This window comes from Emys orbicularis, chromosome 2 (assembly GCF_028017835.1).
Source record: "Emys orbicularis isolate rEmyOrb1 chromosome 2, rEmyOrb1.hap1, whole genome shotgun sequence".
In the NCBI taxonomy this organism is placed as follows: Eukaryota; Metazoa; Chordata; order Testudines; family Emydidae; genus Emys; species Emys orbicularis.
In genome coordinates this window covers 131,297,092-131,320,542 of record NC_088684.1, presented here as the reverse complement: position 1 = coordinate 131,320,542, position 23,451 = coordinate 131,297,092, and the positions used below count along the sequence as shown (strand labels likewise).

Below are 23,451 nucleotides of genomic sequence, written 5' to 3'. Positions count from 1 at the left end.
TGGCTAAAATTTAGTTTGCGTCATTACATGCGGAACGCTAGGGCTGATTGGCTGATATGCACGGCATGGGCGGTACCATCTCAGTGATTGGCTAAGGCTGCAGGTGCTGTAGCGTTGAGATGGCACCTTCAGGGCCATTGGCTGAGCTGGTCACGATGCGGGTAAAGGTTGTATCCCTGGTGGGGATTGGCTGCAGCGGGCGGGCCTCGCGCAGGCGCGGTGGCGTGGCAGTGAGCCGGTAGCGGCGCTGGTAATGTCTGCCCTGCGGCGGCTGCTCTACGGCCCGGAGGCGGAGCGGGCTCGGCCGGAGCCGGAGCCGCCCCCGGGCCCCTGGGGCATGGAACCCCGGGCGTGCCCGCAGCACCGCGCGGCCGGGCCGGGGCCGGCCTGGCCCGGGGGCAGCTACTGCCCCGCGGGGGGGAGCGGCTGGGACAGGCCCGGCCGGGGCGGCGGCCCCCAGGTAACTGGGACCCCCTGGGGGGCTGGAGCGAGACCTGTGGGGGGTGGTCCTGCCCCGTGGGGTGGGGGTGTGGAGTGAGATCTGTGGGGGGTGGTTCTGCCCCAGGGCCGGGGGGAAGGGGCCGGAGCGAGATCTGCGGGGGGTGGCTCTGCCCCGGGGCCGGAGCGAGATCTGCGGGGGGTGGCTCTGCCCCGGGGCCGGAGCGAGATCTGCGGGGGGTGGCTCTGCCCCGGGGCCGGAGCGAGATCTGCGGGGGGTGGCTCTGCCCCGGGGCCGGAGCGAGATCTGCGGGGGGTGGCTCTGCCCCGGGGCCGGAGCGAGATCTGCGGGGGGTGGCTCTGCCCCGGGGCCGGAGCGAGATCTGCGGGGGGTGGCTCTGCCCCGGGGCCGGAGCGAGATCTGCGGGGGGTGGCTCTGCCCCGGGGCCGGAGCGAGATCTGCGGGGGGTGGCTCTGCCCCGGGGCCGGAGCGAGATCTGCGGGGGGTGGCTCTGCCCCGGGGCCGGAGCGAGATCTGCGGGGGGTGGTTCTGCCCCATGGGGCGGGGGTGTGGAGTGAGATCTGTGGGGGGTGGTTCTGCCCCGGGGGCAGGGGCTGGAGCGAGATCTGTGGCGGGTGGTCCTGCCCCCGGGCCGGAGGGCGGGGGGGCTGGAGCGAGATCTGGAGGGTGGTCCTGCCCCGGGGGGGCTGCCCAGAGGCTAGAAGGCCCCTAGGGGCTGGGAGGGGAGCGTGGCTGGGGGCATCCCTGGGCATGGTCCTGCCCTAGAGACCGGGGGTGTGGGTGTCCCTTATGAGCACTCTTGAAGGGAGCTGGGGAAGGATCCTGGGGTTCCGGGGTGCAGATGTCCCACGTGGTGGTCTGTCACTAGCCTGGTGCGGAAGAGATGACTGCTCTGAAGATGCAGTTAAGCTAAATTGTTGCTGTTTTCCTGAATCCTTTGAACTACTCTAATTGGTTACGCATTTCTCTTGCTGTTTCTGTACTCAAGCCGACTCTGCATCGGCTCGCCCTTAAGGCCAACTTGCCACAGTCACGCTGGTGCACTAAGTTAGAGGCTTGAGCCTACAGCTACTGGAAAGCGCCTTTGTGTAATGCCACCTCAAAGCCCTGAGAGGGAGGAACTCTGGTTTTTGGCAGCTAGCCTGGAGAGACAAGAAGCCTGGAAAGGCTTGTAATTACATTGTGTGTGAGGATTTGAAAATAGGTGCCATCTTAAAATGTTTTCGGGCACTTATAGTGTGTGTTAAAGTCACAAACAGCAGACTGTTCAGACAGGCTCTTCCTTCCCTGATTTAGTTGGTGATTGGTCCTGCTTTGAGCAGTGGGTTGGACTAGATGACCTCCTGAGGTCCAGCCCTGATATTCTATGATTCACAGCACTGCAACATATCTATGAATTCTCTTTAGCCAATTTTTAGTCTAATCAAAAAAATGCAATCTTCTGCTAGTTCTAGTGCTATCACTTTTCACCCCTATGGGGCAGTGGGTATGCATGAATGCAAATCATGTGCTCTTTCCTAAGTCTGCACTCATCCCCTCCCCTCGCTAACCTCCTCCCCCAAACAACCCATTTTTCATGCAGTTCAAGGCAAAGAGGTAACAGACTGTGAGTGTATTTTAATTTGGTCCTTTTAGCAGGTGGGTCACCAGGCTAAAGGGAGTCTCTCTCCTAAGGTATGTGGGTCTAGACATCACTGTGATGGTAGCCAAGTACGTATCATCTCAGAATCCACTTGAATAATTCTTCAGGCAGGCAAAGGGGTGATGAAGTGTGGCTGGTGCAGTGGAGTTATCCCGGGTAGTGGGATTCGGTAACTCACTCTTTATGTGACTTGGGACAGGAAGAACTGTAGAAGGAAAAGAGACATCAGAAAAACAGAATGAGGTCTGAATTTTCCTATCCTAAGCAACATGGAACCAGTGGATCAAATGGTGGTTTTTAGAGTCAACACTGCTTGTTGGACTCCAAAGGTTAATTCATCTACTTTAGAGTCTAGAACACGCAGGGTTTTATTCATGGTCAAAAGTGAAATTACCCAGAGAATCCAACTTCTGTAAATTGCATGCTGCCAGCACCCTGCCCTGGTCTGAGAGTTGGGGATCACAAGCTTGGGAGCTTGTCCTCCTGTAAGCTGTGAGAGGTATGCTGAGAGCAGAGCTTGCTTGAAGACATGTTAAAACATGCTTTTAGAAAGGGGTTGTGTCTCTTTCAATTCCTTTCTCTGTACAGACCCCCACAATATGTGCTCAGAGGAACAAAGCAGGTTGGTGATCTCATTGCATCCTGTACGATTAGAGGAGTAACTTCTTCCCAGGGGAACTGTGAGGCTCATTTGTTTAGTAAGGCAATTTAGGATCCCCTGATGGAAGGTGCTAGAGAAGGACTGTGGATTACAGTTCAGTGCTGAAAAGGGTGTCAGATAAGAACAATTTCCTAGCTTTGTTGTCACAGTAAGATGTGAACAGTCTGATTCACAACCAGGTTCCTGGAAATGAAGATTGCAGCAGTGGCTGTGTTGTTTTGTGTACAGCTCAGAGCAAGGCTTGCCAGTGTTCCCCATCAATTCCTGACATCAGGCTGATCCTGGCTGCCAGCAGCCAACTCTCACAATGAAAGGCACCCCGTAAGCTTGAATATAGCAAAGGCAAGGACGGCAGTGGAGAGGGGTGTCTGTAAAAATGTTGTTTGTAGCAGTACCTAGCATGAATGTCAGTGAACACATTCCAAGAGGAGCACATTCGTGCTGAGGAGTTAACTGCATCTGTGTATCACTAATAGCAAATGGGCAGCATGAGTTCTTGTGGCTGTTTGTGGCCACTGTATCTTTAATGAGCTTGGGCTGCTGTTCCTCGTTATACACCGGAAAGAACTTTTCCCCTTTCTTTCCTGAATGGGGAGACTTCTATTCATTACCGTGACCGATATGGCAATTTCCTGGGCAAACCTCACTTAAATGAAGTTTAAGTATCTTAGGAGGTGATTGTATAAAAAATGCTAATGTTTATGTACAGTATTATTGTGGGATTATATGCAGCTTCTTTCATGGGGGGGACAGGATTAATGTAAACCCTGGGAAGTGCTATGAGCTTCAGAGGACTCTTTGGAACCGTGTGCTAGACAAACCAAATTAAGTGGGCTTGCTAGGAAATACTTAGGAGGAGGGGAAGGTGCCTTCTCACCCAATTTTTAGAAGCTGTGCCCTGAGGAGGAGGAGAAGTGCGTTGTCTACTGATAGCCTGTTACATGAGGACAAGCTCAGAATCCCAAACTGGATACAAGACTGACTCTCAGATTTGCAGGCGGGGGAAGGGGTGCGCACTTTTTTTGAGCAAAAGCTGTTATGAACTTGTGGCCACAGAAAAACTCCTGTGTTGGGGTTGGAAGGACTGTTTATCTGCCAGAAGCCTTGTTGGAGTTAGGGGGACATCTCTGGTAAGCTTATTAGCATGCGTGTAGGTTCTTTTATTGTTTTTATATCTTTTCTCTGTAATGATTTTTACCTCAAGAATAAAATCTGCTTGCTTAGAGCTGTGTGGTAACTTTATTGTGGGCAATTACACTGTTTAAAGCCTCTGAGGAGAAAAGTAAAGCAGGCCTGCGTAGGCAGTCTGACTTTGCTGGGGAAATCACAGTGTAGGCAGGGATCTGTGCAGCCTGGAAGTACTCCAGTAAGGGGGGAGAGACGTGTGTCTCTGCTCAAGAGAAGTGATGGCTGGGGAGCCAGAAGTCTGAGAGTAGGTGCCCTTGTTGGATCATGGAGGAGGAATAAAGGTGCAGTTGCCCTTGGACTGTGACCATTGCTATCCAAAAATGAGTTGTTTTATTTTCCTTCTTAGGAGCAGCCTCCTTATCCTGGATATGGTTCCAACTACTGGAACTCTGCGGTGCAGCCTAGAGTTCCCTACCCAAGTCCGTACCCCGCTGGACCTGAGTTACAAAGCCAGGTATAGTAGAAGGGCAACTCTTTCTCCTCTTGTTTCTTTTGAAACTGAAAAGTTTGTTTTGTTGGGGTGAGGTTCAAGCCAATACCCCAGTACTAAAGGGCTGGTTTCCCTTGAAAAGAAAGGACCCAAGAATCCCACATAGGCGATATTCCTAAGCACTTGTTTCCTTTGCCCTTTTCTCCTGACTGCATTAGCCTCAGGAAATCCTACACACTGATGTGAAAATATTAAATTGGGTTTAAACTGGAAATTGAAACTTTAAACTACTTTAGCATCCATGCCTGAAACTCCTTAGTTAATTGTTGAAGCTCAGTGCAAATGTATTAATCTCCTTCGCTGTCAGTGTTGGTGACTTCCAACTGCTTGATATGAAATGCACTGTGTCCTGTTGCCAATGAACTGACAGTAATTTGGGTAATTATTTTTATATCAGTGGTCCAACTAAATGAATAATCCCAAATGACTCTTCTAGTGTCTTTCAGTCAAAGATCCCAAAATGCTTTACAGACTCTTAAAACAGTCATGTGGTAGGCAGGTTTCTATTCTGTTTTATAAATAGGGAAACTGAGGAACAAACAAATAAAGTGACTTGCCTGCAGTCACACAGTGTGTCAGTGGTGGAAGTAGGAATAGAACCCACTCTAACCTTTAGATCACCCTAGAAACTCCCGAAAGCTGTGGGCAGAGTAGATTCTTCCTTGCCCTTCTCTCCCTGCCCATCCGTGATGCATGTCTGAAATTCTTGCCCCCGGTACTGGGCAAAATTCTTCTGGTTTCTTTATCCTGCCAGCTGAAGAAATTAGCTCTGATCTTACCACTAAAGCAGATACAACATTGGTAAGGCTGGAGACCCTGTTTAAAAAGCCCTACTCTGTACAATAGCAATCTGGTATGTTCTTTTTAAACACTCCTCTCATTGGAAAATGTTACTTAGCTAATTACAAAGCACATGCTGCTTTAGGGTTTCGTACTGGCATCCAGGGCCGGCTTTAGGAAGTGCGGGGCCCAATTCGAATATTTTCGGCGGAGCCCCGGCAGGGATGACTTAAAAAAAAAAAAAAAAATGTAAAAAAAAACCCCTTTGATTTCTTAGCAACCGGTTCCCTATAAAAAGTTCTGATTTAAGAGATGTGCCACAGTATGTATTTTTTGTACCAATAGGGTTAACATACGTCCGTATTTTCCCGGACGGCGATTTAAGAACCAAAAAGCCTGACATGTCCGGGAAAATACGGATGCATGTTAACCCTACCTAAAGTTCTTTTTTAAAAAGATGGGCCTGAACTAGAAATGAGCTCCGTTTCACATGTGTGGGTCCCCGCCACTCCCTGGGGGTGTGCTAGGGTGACCAGATGTCCCAATTTTATAGGGACAGTCCTGATTTTGGGGTCTTTTTCTTATATAGGATCCTATTACCCCCACCCCCGTCCTGATTTTTCACACTTGCTGTCTGGTCACCCTAGGGTGTGCACATGTGTGGGTCCCAGCTGCTCCCTGCCCCCCTCATTGAAGCAGGTGTGCAGGGTTACTGCCCTGGGAACTGCAGGGCACCAGTGGACATGGGGCTGGCTGGAGGCAGGGCAGGGGCTGACTGGAGGTAGGGTCTGGCTGCAGGCAGGGCAAGGGGTGCGGGGCTGGCTGGAGACAGGGGGTGTGGGGTGGGCTGGCTGGCTTCAGGCAGGGCCGCAGGGGGGTGCGGCATGGGTTGGCAGGGCTGGAGACAGAGGAGTGCGGGACTGGCTGGCTTCAGGCGGGGGGGCAGCAGGGGCTGGCTGCGGGCAGGGGGTGCGGGGCTGGCTGCAGGCGGGGCAGGGGGTGTAGGGCTGGCTGGAGACAGGAGCTGGTGCGGGCAGGGTAGGGGGTACGGGGCTGGAGGCAGGGCAGGGGGTGCAGGGCTGGCTGGAGACAGGGGCTGGCTGCAGGCAGGGCAAGGGGTGCGGGTACAGCCCACCCTGTACAGTAAGTGCCCCCTCCTCCTTCCTCCCCCACCGGGGTAGCAGCAGCAGCTCGGGGGCTATTTAAAGAGCCCGGGGCTCTCCTGCTTCCACCGCCCCGGCCCTGTAAATAGCCGCGGGAACCCTGGGGAAGTGGTGGGGCTCCAGTGGCTATTTAAAGGGCCGGGGCGGTAGAAGCAACGAAAGCCCCGGACTTTTTAAATAGCCCCCAGAGCCCTGCAGCCCTACCCCAGGGCTCCAGCAGTGGGGCTCTGGTGGCAATTTAAAGGGCCTGGGGCTCCAGCCCCTGCTGGGAGCCCCAGGCCCTCTAAATTGCCCCCTGGGGAAGCCGGGCCACCCTGGTACCAGGGCTTGGGCGCGGGGTCCTCTTAGGGGCGGGGCCCAATTCAGGGGAATTGGTTGAATTGGCCTAAAGCTGGCCCTGCTTGCATCTCATCTGCTTAAAGTATAACAGTAAAATCTCATCTTACGCTCCTGTAGGATGAGATGCGCTAGGGTTCGTGTTACAATATGAATTTGGTTTCCCATCATGATTGTGCTTGGAGCAGCCATTCTCTAAGGACTTAACACTTTTTTTTTAAGAACCAGTGTGACCGTGTTTCTTACCTGACAGTGTTAGTGCATTTTTTATTTCGTTGAGGAAAGAGCTTTTTCTGTTTTGGGAAGACTAACGCCCTCACCCCGGTGACTATGGATAAGGTGTGATTCATGCTCCTTGGATGAACTTGGATGTACAGTAAAATCTGTAAAAACACAAGCCATGTAGGAAAAGCAACTTGGATATGCACAGGTCAAACGGTTGCTATTTGGAAATAGTATAAATGCAATGGCAAGTGTGGGTGTGTAGTGCCTCACACAATGGGCCCTGTGATGCTAATGCACTACAAATAAGACATATTTCTAAGGAAGAATATTGGAATAATAACACTTATTCATAGGCAAAGTCAGTATTAGCACTAGTAAAAGATGACAAATATTTTTGCAGAAAATTTGTCATTTCAATTCCCAGCTTTTGAAAAGGAGCAACTTCATTTATTCAACATTTTACACAAAAAATGGATAGCAATTTCCTTCCCGCCTTCCTTATTCATTGGCAAAATGGAAAAAGGTGGGGATAGGAAAAACAAAGTGAAAAGTAGTTAATTTTTTCTTCCAGCTAAGAGAATTTTTTGCAAAAACTTTCCTCTTCAAATAGGCCTTTTTTTAAAATTGGGATAAATTGTTTGAAAAATGTCAGCCAGCTGTAGTCATTATAAATGACAGGACTTGCATTAAGCATGAGATTATGGAAAGTGTTTAGCAAACCTCACGCTTGGGAATGCACATGTGATGTGCATGTAGGGAAAGAGTCTGGTCCCCGCTGCTAGTTGCATTACAGCCAGCGCAGTCTAGGAACTCAATGCATTCTCCAATGGAGGGGAAGAGGATGGGAATTTAGGACTTGAGGACGACTCCTATGACTTTCCTCCTTTTTAAAGAGATTAACAAAATAAAAGGCCCCACCTGTGTAGGTAGAGAAATGCCTGCCCAGCAAATTTACCAACAGAGAGAGACTGATAATCTGTAAGAATGGCTGATGCTTTAAATAATTAAAAAGAATGGTCTAATCCTCAGTAGAGGGCAAGCACTATTCATTGTACTCCCGCTTGCCTGCAGAAGAAAAGGAACTGACAGAGCACAGTACTTTCTCTCTACTCTCTGGTCCCATGACTCACTCTTCTTGGGCTGTTAGTATTATTTATTATTGGTATTATAGTAGTGCCAAGGAACCTGAGTCACAGACCAGGACACCATTGTGTTCTAGCCACATCAGTAAATATTAATTCACCAGATCACATGCTTTAAGATCTTTAGTATGTTTCCAACCAAAATTTTGCTAATGCACAGTTAAGGTTGTTAGTTTATTCTCCTCTCCAAAATTATCTAATTTATTCAAATATTTCTCTTGAGAATGTAACCATTATAAAGTCAGCACCTTCTTAGTTAAAGTTCTGTTGCTGTGACCGCTGTGGCCCTCTCTTCCTCTAAAGATGAAATATACTGTGAAGATGAGACAAACTAACAAATGCCCTTTTCAGTGTAGCAGATTTAGGCACAGAGACAGAGAGGGGTTAGGTTATAAACACTGCTTTTCCACAGACCGTAACTTTAGCCTCCCACGTCTCAGTCCTACACCAGACTCTTCTACCAGCTTACAAAACTGACTGTCTCCGACTGTCTCCAACTGTCATGTGGATGTCACTGCATTCCATTCCCTCTGTCATTGCTAAGAGCCTTGGTGTGTGTCACTGACCACCATTATTACATATGCATGTTGCATCTGACCAAGATGTATGTAGTAAGACCAGGGAGAGATTTCAAGGCTGCTGGGAGCCTTCATGATTTTAAAGGCCCCTGCGACCACTGACTGTGGGCACTCCAAAGACAGCTACAAGTTGCCAAAACTCCAATTTGGGTCAGAGAAACCTGAAGCCAAGACAGCCCATTTTGGGGGCTGAAAGAAACTTGCATATAACAGCTGAAGGCAGAGTGTACCATCCCCTTTCTCTGGGCAAGAGAAAATACACAATTACTATAGGAAAAATGCCAGATTGAGGGGGAAGGTGCCTCCCCAAAAAGCTAGCTGAGAGAGATGTACTTGAGGATGCAGGGCTGAAGAGCAAAGGCAAGTTGGAAGGTGCTGCAGCACAGCACCTGCTGCACCTGGAAGAGGTAAAGCAGGGAGACTGTCCACGGCAGGGGGAAGTAGTGATGATGGAATAAGATCATCCACTGGAGAGGGACATGGCTACAGCTCCGCAGCCAGAAGAAGAGGTGGTGGTGATGGAAGGAGAAGACTCACTGAAAGGTTTTGAATCCTCTCCACTGCATTTAGATAGAGATGTTGGAGGAGACAGTCTGATCCAGGATGTTGCAGCTGCTTGCCCACACTCAAAACAGGATATAGGCTCTCAGGAAAGAGATGATCTGGTGAAGTGGCTCCTCCTCCAGCTTCTGGAAGGGGAGAGGAGGCGCAAGGAGGCAGAGAAAAGGCGGGAGGAGGCAGAAACAAAATTTCAGCAATTTCTCCTGGAGTTGGAAAAGAGAGCTAACAAGTTGGCTCTGAGCTCCCAGGTCAGACCTGGAGAAGCACTCCCCCCTCATGTAACTTCTCCAGACCACATAGAGTCATCGTGCTCATTCTGGATACACATTCAGAGAGTGTATCGGTGGCTGAAAGACCAGTGCCCCCTACGTATGAGTCTGTGTCTCCCAAGACAAGTCCAAGAGACTCATTGCAGTGATGTAAGTGAGGCTGAGCACTATGCAGAAATGTGTCGGTACAGGTTTAGGGAGTACAGATTCCAGGAGACAAAGGGACCCCAGAAGGTTTACGCTCAATTATCCAAGCTGTGCCACAAGTGGATCCAGCCCAAAAGCAAGAGTGCAGCATGGATTGCTGACCTGCTAATCATAGAGCAGTTCCTGGAGATCCTCCCACATGATGTTCAGACATGGGTTAGGAGGAACAGGCCAGACACTGGGAGTAAGGCTGTGTCCTTGGCAGAGTACTTCCTGGCCATAAAGGAGCATGCTCAGTGCTCAAAACTGGTAAGGCCTCCAGAATGTCCTGTGAGGGAGAAATGTAGGGCTGGAAAAGCAGGTAGTGGGATTATGACTTCAAGGACCACAAATGCACTTTCTGAAGAGAAACTGGGCAGCTTGCACACATGGTCACATAGCCCTGAGCATGTGCTGCACTGTGGGTGGAGGGGTGGGGATTGGCTCTCATCCCTGTGACACATGAGGCAACCCAGGGTTGCCACATTTCTTGCTCCATTGTAGTTTGTTCTATGACAGCAACATCTATGTCAATAGTTTTCTTATATGTCATCTGCTGTTCTCCTCTTTTCCATCTTCCACCAAGTGGTGTCCAGTCAAGGGCTTATCTAGGAATATGTTTTTTCTAGGGCTGTCAATCACAGTTAACTCACACGATTAATTCAAAAAAATTAATCTTGATTAAAAAGATTAATCGCAGTTTTAATCGCACTGTTAATAGAATACCAATTTAAATTTATTAAATATTTTGGATGTTTTTCCACATTTTTATATATATTGTATTCTGTGTTGTAATTGAAATCAAAGTGTATATTTTTGATTACAAATAATTGCACTGTAAAAATTCAATTCACCTCATACTAATACTATAGTGCAATCTCTTTATTGTGAAAGTGCAACTTACAAATGTAGATTTTTTGTTGTTGTTACATAACTGCACTCAAAAATAAAACAATGTAAAACTTCAGAGCCTACAAGTCCACTCAGTCCTACTTCTCGTTCAGCCAATCGCTAAAACAAACACATTTATTTACATTTACAGGAGATAATGCTGCCCTCTTCTTCTTTACAGTGTCACCAGAAAGCGAGAACATGCATTTGCATTGCACTTTTGCAGCCAGCATTGCAAGGTATTTACGTGCCAGATATGCTAAACATTTGTATGACCTTTCATGCTTCGGCCACCATTCCAGAGGACGTGAATTCATGCTGATGACGCTCGTTAAAAAAATAATGCATTAATTAAATTTGTGACTGAACTCCTTGGGGGAGAATTGTATGTTCCCTGCTCTGTTTTACCCACTTTCTGCCATATATTTCATGTTATAGCAGTCTCAGATGATGACCCAGCACATGTTGTTCATTTTAAGAACACTTTCACTGCAGATTTGACAAAACGCAAAGAAGGTACCAATGTGAGATTTCTAAAGATAGCTACATCACTCAACCCAAGGTATAAGAATCGGAAGTGCCTTCCAAAATCTAAGAGGGATGAGGTCTGGAGCATGCTTTCAGAAGTCTTAAAAGAGCAGCACTCCGATATAGAAACTACAGAACCTGAACCACCAAAAAAGAAAATCAACCTTCTGCTGGTGGCATCTGACTCAGATGATGAAAATGAACATGCGTTGGTCCGCACTGCTTCGGATTGTTATCGAGCAGAACCTGTCATCAGTATGGATGCATGTCCCCTGGAATAGTGGTTGAAGCATGAAGGGACATGTGACGCTTTAGCGCATCTGGCATGTAAATATCTTGAAACGCTGCCTACAACAGTGCCATGAGAACTCCTGTTCTCGCTTTCAGGTGACGTAAACAAGAAGCAGGCAGCATTATCTCAAACTTGTTTGAGCGATTGGCTGAACAAGAAGTAGGACTGAGTGGACTTGCAGGCTCTAAAATTTTACATTGTTTTATTTTTGAATGCAGTTTTTTGGTACATAATTCTACATTTGTAAGCTCAACTTTCATGATAAAGAGATTGCACTACAGTACTTGTATTAGGTGAATTGAAAAATTTGATTTCTTTTTTTTATAGTACAAACATTTGTAATCAAAAATAAATACAAAGTGAGCACTGTACACTTTGTATTCTGTGTTGTAATTGAAATCAATATATTTGAAAATGTAGAAAACATCCAAAAATATTTAAATAAATGGTATTCTATTATTGTTTAATGGTGCGATTAATTGCGATTAATTTTTTTCATCGCTTGACAGCCCATGTCTTTTCACATCTGTACAACTTACCCAAACACCTTCAGCCTTATTTCTCAAATCATTGTCCCTACTGTCTGTTGGCCAGTCCTTTGTAACACATCAGCATTAGTTACTTTATCCCACCAGTGGACACCAAGTACTCTCTGTAAGCATCTCTTATGTAATGCGTTAAGGTTCCTGTTGCCAAGTTTCTGAAGAATATAACCTTGTGGGTATCACAATGACATTGTATAACTTTATCTTGGTTCTTATGTGAATCTCCTTACTTTTCCAAATCCAATATCAATGTCAAATATGGGGAGTCAGTAATCATGGTACTTCTGTGATTGACATGACAATACAACATGACAAACAAGTATGCTTCTGAGATAGACAATCAGTGCTGATGGCCAGCTCAACCAGGAAGTGGAAGCAAGAACTGGAAAGGCTGTGGAGCTTTTTTGAAACTGATAAATATGTGGAGAGGTGGGGGTTGTTCAGGGAATCAGGATGTGGGGTAGTATTTGCAAATCCTTCACTGACTGTAAGTGTTGTATAAAGGCAGGGAACGTGAGAACTAGAGAGGGGGTTGCGGAGGGAAGAGGGCTGTTGGTGCTAAGGGGTATTCTGTCACAAGGGTCTGTTGAAATGGAAAGGAGATTGACCTCTTTGGTTGTCAGGGTGATAGAAATCAATCTTTTCCAGGGATTCTAGGGCCATGGAGTACCAGAAACAGTTATGTGGATAAGCTTATAGAGAGCTAATCAGTATACCGGGGCACAAGGTAGGGACCAGAAGTAGTGTGCTGAGCAACACCCGACAGTTAAATAATGTTGACCTGCCTTACAGGGGTGGTGGAGAGGCTTAATGTTTGTAAAGCATTCTTGTCAGCCTCTCATTGGAATCTCTGTAATGCTTGATAATAAGACATGCCAGGAGGAAGACAATTAAATTTCTATCCTAGATTTTTTTTCCCCCCAACCTACAAATTTTCAAATGCAAACCCCCTCTCCTACTTTAATGGTAAAACTTTAATCACTCAAGTGAGGAAAGAGTTATGGTTCCCACAGCAACAATATTAATATTCCATACTGGTGTGTGCACAGTTGCTATGGAAACCATAACTCTGAATTTCCTGATTTGAGACTAAAATCCCTATTTTACAGTTGCCTAAAACCTATTCCACTCTTCCCCTACACAGCTCTGTTGCTGCTCCTATTCCACACCCTAGAGCCTTTGGCCACTCATAGAATCACAGAAATAGAGGACTGTAAGGGACCTCAGGAAGTTGTCTAATCCAGCCCCCCAACCTCCTGTCTTTCTGGGGCAGGATTTAAGTATACCTAGACAGCAGGTTGGGAGTTTGACAGGTTAGACAATGATGGGGATTCCACAACCTCCCTTTCAACCTATTCTAGTACGTAATACTTGGTTAGAAATTTTTTCCTAATATCTCCCTTGCTGCAAATTAAGCCGATTACTTCTTGTCCTTCCCTTGATGGACATGGAAAACAATTGCGTGTTGTCCTCTTCGTAACGACCTTTCACATATCTGAAGACTTAGCATATCCTCCCTCAGCCTCCTCAAAACGAAATATGCCCAACTGTTTCAACCTTTCCTCAGAGATCAGGTTTTCTAAACTTTTTATCATTTTTATTGCTGCCCTCTGGACTGCTCCAGTTTGTTCACATCTTTCCTAAAGTGTGGAGTCCAAAACTGGACACAGTTTTCTGGATGAGTTTTCTGACCAGTTTTGAGTAAAGCAGAACAATTCCCTTCCATGTCTTACATCCAACATTCCTGTTAATACATCCCAAAATGACATTTGCCTTGTTCACAACAGCATCACATTGTTGACTCATTTGTGACCCACTGTAACCCCCAGATCCTTTTCAGCAGTATTGCAGCCTACTCCGTTATTCCCCGTCTTGTATTTCTGCATTTGATTTTTTTTCCTTCCTAGGTGCAGTCCTTTGTACTTCTCTACATTGAATTTTATCTTACTTATTTCAGACCAGTTTTCAAAGTGATCTTGACAAATTGGTATTCTAATCCTGTCCTCCAAAGTGCTCGCAGCCCCTCCCACATTCAATCTGTGTCCATCTCTCAAATATGTTCTCTGCTTGTTTTTCAGGGACTGGAGTCTCCCTACACAAATGGAGCCTATGGCGCCCCTGGGGCTGCTCCACACTATGCTAATCTGTCACAGTCAAACACTTACTATTCTTCTGGGCACCCTCGGGCCTCCTACCCGGCAGAGTCTCCGAGCATGTACCGACCGCCATCGGCAGCCTCGCATTGGCATTATCCCCCACCAGACTGCCCCCCGGAAGGCCCCTCTCTCAGGAGGCAGGCCCCAGGATACTCCCCACCACCGGTAAGGAAGCTAGTACAAGAAATACATGCTTCCTTTGGGAATATGCTTGGGGCTGGTGTGAGTACAACTCAGCTCAGTATTGGATATAGCCCTTCTGGAGCAAAGGTTGGCATATGCTTGCCTAAGGGCAGCCTGCCCCTCCAGCTATCAGCCATTCAGGTCTGAGCCCTAGAAGTGCACTACTTAGCTGCTGCTCCTGGCTCCAGCATGGGAAATGTTTATCCTGAGGCTCATCTCTTGCAACACAGCCCAGTATCTTGACTGACACTGTGCTGACTTAGACTGCAGCTAAACTACATAAATGGCCAAGAGAGCCAGCCATGCCCACTCTTATAAAGATGTGTAACCACTACCTTGGCCTAGGACTCAGAATTAATAGGCTGACATGTCAGAGCCAAGGTAGCTGGTCTTTGTGGCTCTTAACAAGGAGTGTTTAGTAGGAGTGGAGAAGCACGTCAACATGTATTTTCAATGGCTGAGTGAACATGACTTTGAAGGTACTACCTTCATTTCCCTCTTCCTGCAGACCCCAGGTATGCCTGTCCCACACTATCCATATGGAGGAGATACCAACCCTGGCATTCCACAGCAAGGGCCACCACCACAACCAAGACCCCAGGATGAATCGTGGGCTTCCTCTGGCATCTATGGAATGCAGCCACGTTACGCCTGGCCTGCTGCTTCGACACCCCAAGGAAGTCCATTTGTTTCAGAATCCTCTCCGTCCTGGCCTGGCAATGGAGCTCCTTCTCCTCATCCTCCAGCTCATGATGCAAAGGTAAAGATTTAATGCTTTCAAGATTCTTTGACACTTACTGGTGCCTATCTTAACCCAGCCATGTGGGCCACAGCTTCTGGTGAAGGGGTTTTTGCACTGCTGTGCAAAGTGTGCTGCTTTTACAGTGCTTCTAGCTCCCGCTGGCGCAGGGAAGAAGAGATCTTGCTTGGAAATCCAATCCTGTTTGGTATTTACGTACTGCTTTTACAACTTCCGAACGCTGTACAATGCTAAATAATTGTAGAGTGAGTCCGTCAGTCAGGGTGAGCTCTCTGACTGCAGGTCTGTGATCAGACCACTAGACTACACTGCCTCCCTGAAAAACACATGTATTTTTCATCTCTTTGAAGTGCTTCCACCTTTCCCCCCCTCTGTTAAAGCAATGGGTTCATACTACATAGAAACAAACTAATAAAAACTAGGAAGTCTCATAATCATCTTTTAGATCCATTAACTTGGATATCCATAAATAATATCCAGAGTTATACTTAATGCCAAAAACTAAAGGGAGGTATTGGAGGGGATATCAGATCTCATGCTCCAGGTCTTAAAACAGTCTCTCATTAGTAGGGATTAGGATGAGACCTTTATGGGGGGCAGATCCTCCCATATCTGCATGCTTTCTTGCATCTTCCTCTGAAGCATCTGGTGCTGGTCACTGGGAGCCAGGAGACTGGGCTAGAAGGACCTGTCCTGATCCACACACAATGGCTGTGTTCCTGTCCAAGTGAACTCCTGGGCACAGGAATCCTTTACTAGAGACTTGGCTAAAAATGAATGTTGTGGGAATAACAGATTCTGTTCCTTCCTAGTCTCACCATTCTCCTCTTTACAGTTAGAGGCCCTGGCTACACCAGGATCAGATCTCTGGAAGGTACAACTGTGTTGACAAAGTACTTGCTAGCAGGGTTCTAATGTGGAGGGATAGCTCAGTGGTTTGAGCATTGGCCTGCTAAACCCAGGGTTGTCAGTTCAATCCTTGAGGGGGCCACTTGGGGATCTGGGGCAAAATCAGTACTTGGTCCTGCTAGTGAAGGTAGGGGGCTGGACTTGATGACCTTTCAAGGTCCCTTCCAGTTCTAGGAGATGGGATATCTCCATTAATTATTATTTTTATTATTAATAGCATGGCCATGAATTTGTCATCTGGGAATAGTTATAAAATTGTGTAATACACTCCCTGGAAATGGAGTATCTCTCATGATCCTCTGAAATACATCCATACTTACCAGAGGAATTGGGCTAGAATCCTGCTAGCAAATATCATGGTTAAACATAGCTGTAGCAAGCATAATCCTGACCCGACTGTGGGCTATTTCACAGCTGTCGCATTGTCATTCTGCAGACACAGAGTTTTGTGAACCAGATGTGGTTCCTCTAACTAGTTTGTTCTTAAATAGGTCAAAGACTTGAGCACTAGCTGTCTCTGAGCATTCCTTTTTGGGCTTGTTTATGGGCGGCAATGCTTATGTAAGAAAGTTATGTGAGTTTCACATTATTAGGTCACAGCATATTATGACATCCCGGTGGATGACAGTCTCAAAGTGCAGGCCTCATCCTTAGTAACTTCCATTGCCTGAACCCTTTTTGCACTGCCATCCTGGGCATGCACATCTTCCAAATGAGCAGGGAGGCAGACTGGCCCTGCTGCTCAGAGATCTGCTTGCATTCCCTCTTTGATGCAGGATGTGGGATAAGAAAACTGGTATTGAAGGAAACACATTTTAAAACCTCTGCTTGTTTCTGATTTAGGATACTACTTATGACAAACCAGACCAAGGAGCAAACCACAACAACTACTTCCCAGAAGTCAATCATCAGCCCTCTGGGACTATGAATGATCATAAGTCAACTCAATTCAACACCAAACCATCCCATTTCAATCCCAAAGTGCAATACAGTGCACAGCCCCAAATGTATGATAATGTACCTAGGAAACCACCTTTGAACCAGGATGCAGGTTTTAAACCCAGCGACCAGCCTTTGTCAAAATCCCTGGGAATGCAGCCAGGGATTCAAAGAGTTATGCAAGTTATGGAGGAGGTTGAGCAGTTGGAGCAAGAGGTGGATGAATTTGTAGGAAAAAAGACAGACAAAGCATACCGGCTCCTGGAGGAAATGCTGACCAAGGAGCTGTTGGAACTGGATTCCATAGAGACTCGTGGCCAGGACAATGTTCGACAGGCTAGGAAGGAGGCTGTTCATAGAATCCAGGCCATACTGGAAAAACTGGAAAAAAAGGGATTGTGAAAGACAGATGGTAACAACTCAAGGCCTGCTATGGACATCCCAAAGCGCTCTGGTTAGGCTTAATTCTCAGCCTGCTTCTAACTACTGTTGACCACGAAAAGCAATAAAGTCTGTGACTATACTTTAATTTTTTTTTAAACCCAAAAATGATAAATTGGCTGTGGACGAATGAAGGGAGGATTGAAACATCAGTCCTGAATTTTCAGGTTGTTGTTCCAGGCCAACGAATGTACAGACAACTATGGAATTCTGACACTGCCAAACAAAGTGCTTTTGCCTCTGTGGGTGTCTACGTGCTTTTCATCAGCAGGAGAGGAAACCGTTGCATGGAACAGACTTTTCTGTACTAGGCCAAATGTGTGTCTGTAGATGCCACCTGCTGCCCCATGGCTTCTTAAACAGCTGGAATTTCTGTTAGTTACAAAGGCATTGCAACACACAGCAAGTACAACAAGATTTCAGGCTCTTGGACAACTATTCTTGTGTATTATTTACAGCTTCATCACTCTAGTCATTGAGATTGATGTGTATTGTTCTGTGTCTTTTTGGTGCTCGCTGTAGTACTGTCTTGAAGTACTGGTGGAAGAGACCATATTAGCAACCAGTCAATATGGCAACTTCACACTGTTTTCTTCTATATATTGAAGAGCTATTCAGTGATGTTTTATGTGGGGGAGCGGTAATAAGGAACACAATTGGGAGCTTTTGAATTCTGCCTCTAAAAAGGCAGTGGTGCAAATGAGAGATGGCGTCATGATCCTAGGAAATGAAACATTTGAAAATGATTTTTCATGGCAAATTGGGGTAAAAATCCACTTTTTAATTGTAATGTCCTTTCACATAATGCAGTTTTGTATTCCACTATAATCTGCCTAACTGGTGGTTCTGTACAGTGCACTGTGGAGGGGAGAGGTAAATCATCTGCCTTGAACTGGGATGGGGGACTACCACCTCTGAAATTAAGTAGTCATTACTGGGTATGATAAGAAAATAAACTCTGGCAAGTTTTAAACATAATTTTGTACTGATAAGAAGTTGGAAGTGACTTTCTTTAAAGTTTTTGTGTGAAACTATAAATGGAACCTGTTGTAACCAAAGCACCATACCTGGAATTCTGTCCTTGCAGCAGAGCCTCATGAGACAAGGCACCAAGTGGCATGGAAATGGTGATATTCGTGATGTTGAAAGGGGGTTGGTCCTACTTTTGAGATGGCTTGGAGCAGACCAGTTCTGTGAACTCTTTAGCCTTTTGCTCCTGGAACAATGACCCCATTTTCCTGAAGCCATCCAGCCTGGCATTCTCTATGCTGCTAGTCAGTGCAGTGGAAGATTCCACTGAATTCTGCAGATTCTACATCCTTAGCGCACCTGAATTCTGCTGGATGGTACTGACCTCTCGAAGCGTTCGGATCCATCCTCATAATCATGCATGTGGTTGGCAGTCTAGAAAATGTACTCTGGGCTAATCCAGAAGAGCAGAATAATCAGTCTCGGCCAATAAATGTTTTGGATTGGAGGACCGTGTTTAATAGCAATCAATGCCTCCTATCAGGCAGAGACCAACCAGGCCTAGCTAACGCTGTTTGGGATATAAAGTTGAATCTGATTCCAAAGAGCAGAAGCTATGCTCTAGCTCGTCACTATATTGTAAGCAGCCTCCAGTTCTATGCTAATATAAGGGGGGAGATCTGGTTACAAGGACTGAACGTCTGCAGGAAGTAATGGTACATCATTAATGAATTAAACAATGGTTGATGCTACCAGTGCTTCTGAGAATTAATGTTATCCTAGTGTAACACCGACAGACCCCAGTCGGTGGGCAGGATCGAATCTGGGACCTCTGAAGCTTAGTGCGTGAGCCTCTACAGCATGAGCTAAAAGCCAACTGGCTGTTAGCTAAGGCTGTAGAGCAGACTCATTTTATCTCTCTCTAAGTGGTCTCTATGCCACTAGATAGGACAGAACACCACACCCAGAAGGTGTGTGGGTTACACTAGCACTTCCTCTCACCTGCATGCTTCATGGCAGAATATTTTTTTTATATAATGTGTGAGAAGTTTGCCAAGTAACTACCATTGCTGTCACAGTTAGTTATTTTCCCTGGAGGAGCTGAGAGAGAAACACCTATTTGTTCTGGGCATTTGTGCTCCTTTAATTTAGTGCACAGTTTAAATACCCTGGTGCTAGGAATGTTAAATCCTTAGTGCAATTGCTGTTGGGTCCTAGCTGTATCTCTATAATGTGCTTAAAATTTTCCCAGAAATTACTGCTTCAGGCTCACAGAAGAAATCTAAGATTTAGCAGAAACTTTGTTTTTGAAAGGGAACATGAGTATCGGTACAAAAGTTCCAGGAAGGAAAAGGCTTCTTTGCTAAGATGAAGTTAGCTAGACAAAAATTGTACCAGAAAAATACTCCATTTGCTGTAACCTTACAAAATTAACGGCATAGCTTAGCTCCTCTTCCTCAAATTCTCTGGTGACCTAGAGTAGCGCAGTCATTGTACAGGCTGAGGAACCTGCAGCCTCCTCGCTAGAAGTAAAATGGTCAAAACAGGCCAGTGACTTATGTAAATTAATGTAACTTTGCCAAGCAACTTTTCATAGAAATGTAGGGATGGAAGGGACCTCAAGAGGTCATCAAGTCCAGCCCCTGTACTGAGGCAAGACGAAGTAGACCTAGACCTGAGAGGTGTTTGCCTAACCTGTACTTAAAAATCTCCAGTGACGGGGATTCCACAGTGTCCCTCGGAAGCCTATTCCAGTATTTAACCTCTGATAACTACTCTTAGAGTATGGACTTTCAACCAGTTATATACCCACCTTATGGTAATTTCACCTAGACCACATTTCCCTAATTTCATTATGAGAATGTCATGGGGGACTGTGTCAAAAGCTTTACTAAAATCAAGGTATCACCTATATTGCTTATCCATTAGGCCAGTAAGCCTGTTAAAGAAGGAAATTAGATGGGGGGGGAGGGGTTGCATGCTTTTGTTTGGCATATCCATGCTGATTAAATTGGTTGTTTAATAATTTGTTCCAGTATCTTTCCAGGTATCAAAGTTAAGCTGACTGGCCTAGAATTCCCCAGGGCCTCTTGTGTTCCCTTTTTTAAAGATAGTACTGTTTGCCCTTTCACCCTATGTGACGTCATCTGTCCTCCATGAGTTCTCAAAGCTAATCGCTAACGATAACTTTTGTTCCCTCTGACCATAGGCTTTAAAAGCTCTCTTCCATCAGCTAATTAAACACTAATTATATCAACCACTCAAAAGAAATGAAGAGTTAAGGCTGAGCTCAAACTCCTTGTGACTAATGAGGATTTAAGATGGTGGCATTCTACTTCTTCTTAGGTCTGAGGTTTTGCCTGTGCATCTTGCACCATTCTGACTTTGTTAAATTAACTGTGGGCTTGACCATGTTCTCCTGAGCACCTGCCATCTACGCTGTGGAGTTACGCCATGTGGGCTGTTCAACGCAACATTGTTTTCTTTGCAGTGAACCCCTCCCTGTCCTGTGTGTTAACACCCACCTTACAAAAAGGGTTATGCATGCCTGCTGAAATGTCCCCTAAAAATGATTTTCAAAATAAAAGTCCCCATTGGACATAAGACTACCTGCTTCATTGAGTTATGCAGCTTAGACTAACAATGTGTGGCATTTATGTCTTATCAACATTAATCTTCACAGGTGCCCCATGTGAGGAAGGTGAATATTATCATTATTTAAGCTTGCAGAGGGCTTAGGGAGATGGGACACAATTTGAATAGATCCCAAAGAATCCCGACCCCCAGTACTGTGCTCTAACCGTTCCCTTTTCATGCGTTTAGTTTTTTTTAATTGGGGGAAAGATATTAGTCTCTGAGTTGCTCAAGTGCAGAAGCACTGTGAAGACAAGCTGGGCTTTAAAACATTCTGGCTTATGACTAGCTAGAAAACAGAAGTGCCCATTAAGTTACTTAGTACTAGCGAACACTTTGAAACTGCTTTTCAAAGTGATGACATCATAATGATGACAACATGAAACAGGACACTAAGCTCATCAAGAAGTCAGGGAGTGGAAATCCAAAAGACTTGCAAAGTCTATGTTTTCAGTCTCCTCTCCTGCCACTCTGTACCCTTGTGCCTGTGCTGCAAAAAGGCTCACTTTATGAACAGTGCCTGAAAGAGGAGTGATACAGAACATATCAGGAGGGGAGAACACTTATCTTTTTTCAGAATGATTTGAACATAAAGATGGGTGAACAAGAAATGGACAGAGGATTTCTTATGTGTTACGATTATTTTAAATGTAGTTAAGCTTAGTGATGGGAGAGGAAGCCTCGCTATCTCAGAGCCTTGCGTATCCTCCGAGCTCAGCTTTTATTAGGCCCCAATTCAGTATAGTACTTAAGCAGATGTTTGTGCTTTACTGAATAGGGATGGACCTAAATGCACGCTTAAACCATCTGCTTAAGTTTCATTAAAGTCAATGGAACTGAAGCATATGATGACTTGCTTTGCCGAATGGAGGGCCCTCATTATTCGGCTGAATCCAAGTGAAAGCAGTTGGTGCATGAAGTTATAGCTCTGAAATGCATACACAGTTATGGAAATAAGACTGGATTGTTTCTCAAGAATAGGCATAGAGAGTTTTTTATGATAAATGGTTTTAGAATTGTAGCTGCACCTCAGCCTTTGTGCTGCTTTTCTCTGAGGATACTGTATTTTAAGTGTAAGCTCTATAGCAGTTACTTATTTACAGGTAAGTGATGAGATGAAGCTGTGATTAGATTCAATAAGAATTTGAGATTCACTGAACTTACTCTTTAGCTTCTGGTTTCCTTTTATTAAAAGCCACATTAAGAACAAAATTGCTGTGCCTCCTACAGTCCAATTTCTTTAATAGTGATTTCCAGAATTCTCTCACTTGGTATGCAACTGTTAGTCACCTGTCAGCTTTAACTGAAGATTTCTGATAACACAGAGGATCATAGAGCAATCCTGGACTACCTCACCAGCTAATAGATAACATAACAATGTGGTGAGCCAGTGCTGAAGAACAACATGCATATTCAACTGCTTTATAATCCACGGTGCTCTATGGACTGGGACAAAGGTTTACTACTGCTGACACGGGGCAAGAATGACATCAGTCTGTACCGGGGTAGGCAACCTATGGCATGTGTACCAAAGGCGGCACGCGAGCTGATTTTCAGTGGCACTCACACTGCCCGGGTCCTGGCCACCGGTCCGGGGGGCTCTGCATTTTAATTTAATTTTAAATGAAGCTTCTTAAACATTTTAAAAACCTTATTTACTTTACATACAACAATAGTTTAGTTATATAATATAGACGTATAGAAAGAGACCTTCTAAAAACTTTAAAATGTATTACTGACACACCAAACCTTAAATTAGAGTGAATAAATGAAGACTTGGCACACCACTTCTGAAAGGTTGCCAACTCCTGGTCTATACATTCCGAGGGAACAGTCCAAGAATGTGCCTGGTATTCGGGAGTCAAAGTCAGAGGAGGAGATGGGGCTTTTTCTTTTTTAAATTAAAAAGCTGAACCACCAACAAAAATGATAGGTAATGTGGCCTGCAAACCAATATTGGTTGTAATTGCCTGTGTGAATGTGGCTGAATAGATATTAGCTAGCCTTTTAGAAGATGATGCCCTTTTCTAGGGTTGTAACCCACTGCGTGTGACTTTACAAAATTCAGTGGAAAGGTTTGGAGGAGGAGGAGTGTAGTATTCATACTGAAACACAGGTAAGGGGAATGAAAATGTCCTGTTTAAAAAAAGGGCTGAAATGTTAGTTTATCCTTTCAGCAAGCTTAGTTACTGAACAGCTCTGTGGAAAGGCGTTATTGGTAGATTACACTCTTAGCCAAATAGCAGCATGCCTTTATCCATCGGACAGATGGCAGCTTTCATTTGTTATAGTGGAAGGTGGACAACTGACAGCTCTGGTGCAGATTAAAGCATGCCCTTCTGTTTTCTGGCCTGTAGAAAATTCCGATCGTTATAATGACATTCTGCCTGCCTAAATCCCTACTGCAGTTTCTAGCCTCCACAACTCTCACAAACTAAGTGGGGTCAAACTGGGTCAGCACTTGGATAGGAGACCTGTGAGGAATACAACAAATTGGCAATGGTGGTACAATAGAAGGTGCTT

At 45.6% G+C, this 23,451-nt stretch overlaps 1 protein-coding gene across 1 annotated transcript; it reads left to right on the top strand.

Annotated features, from left to right (window-relative positions):
- Nucleotides 1-253: 253 nt before the first annotated feature.
- Nucleotides 254-18,462, top strand: BAG4 (BAG cochaperone 4). The gene is made up of 5 exons (XM_065398339.1): nt 254-460; nt 4,298-4,405; nt 14,016-14,258; nt 14,785-15,036; nt 16,789-18,462. The coding sequence occupies exons 1-5, from the start codon at nt 254-256 to the stop codon at nt 17,284-17,286; spliced, it is 1,308 nt and encodes a 435-aa protein (XP_065254411.1). The 3' UTR covers nt 17,287-18,462.
- Nucleotides 18,463-23,451: the final 4,989 nt, after the last annotated feature.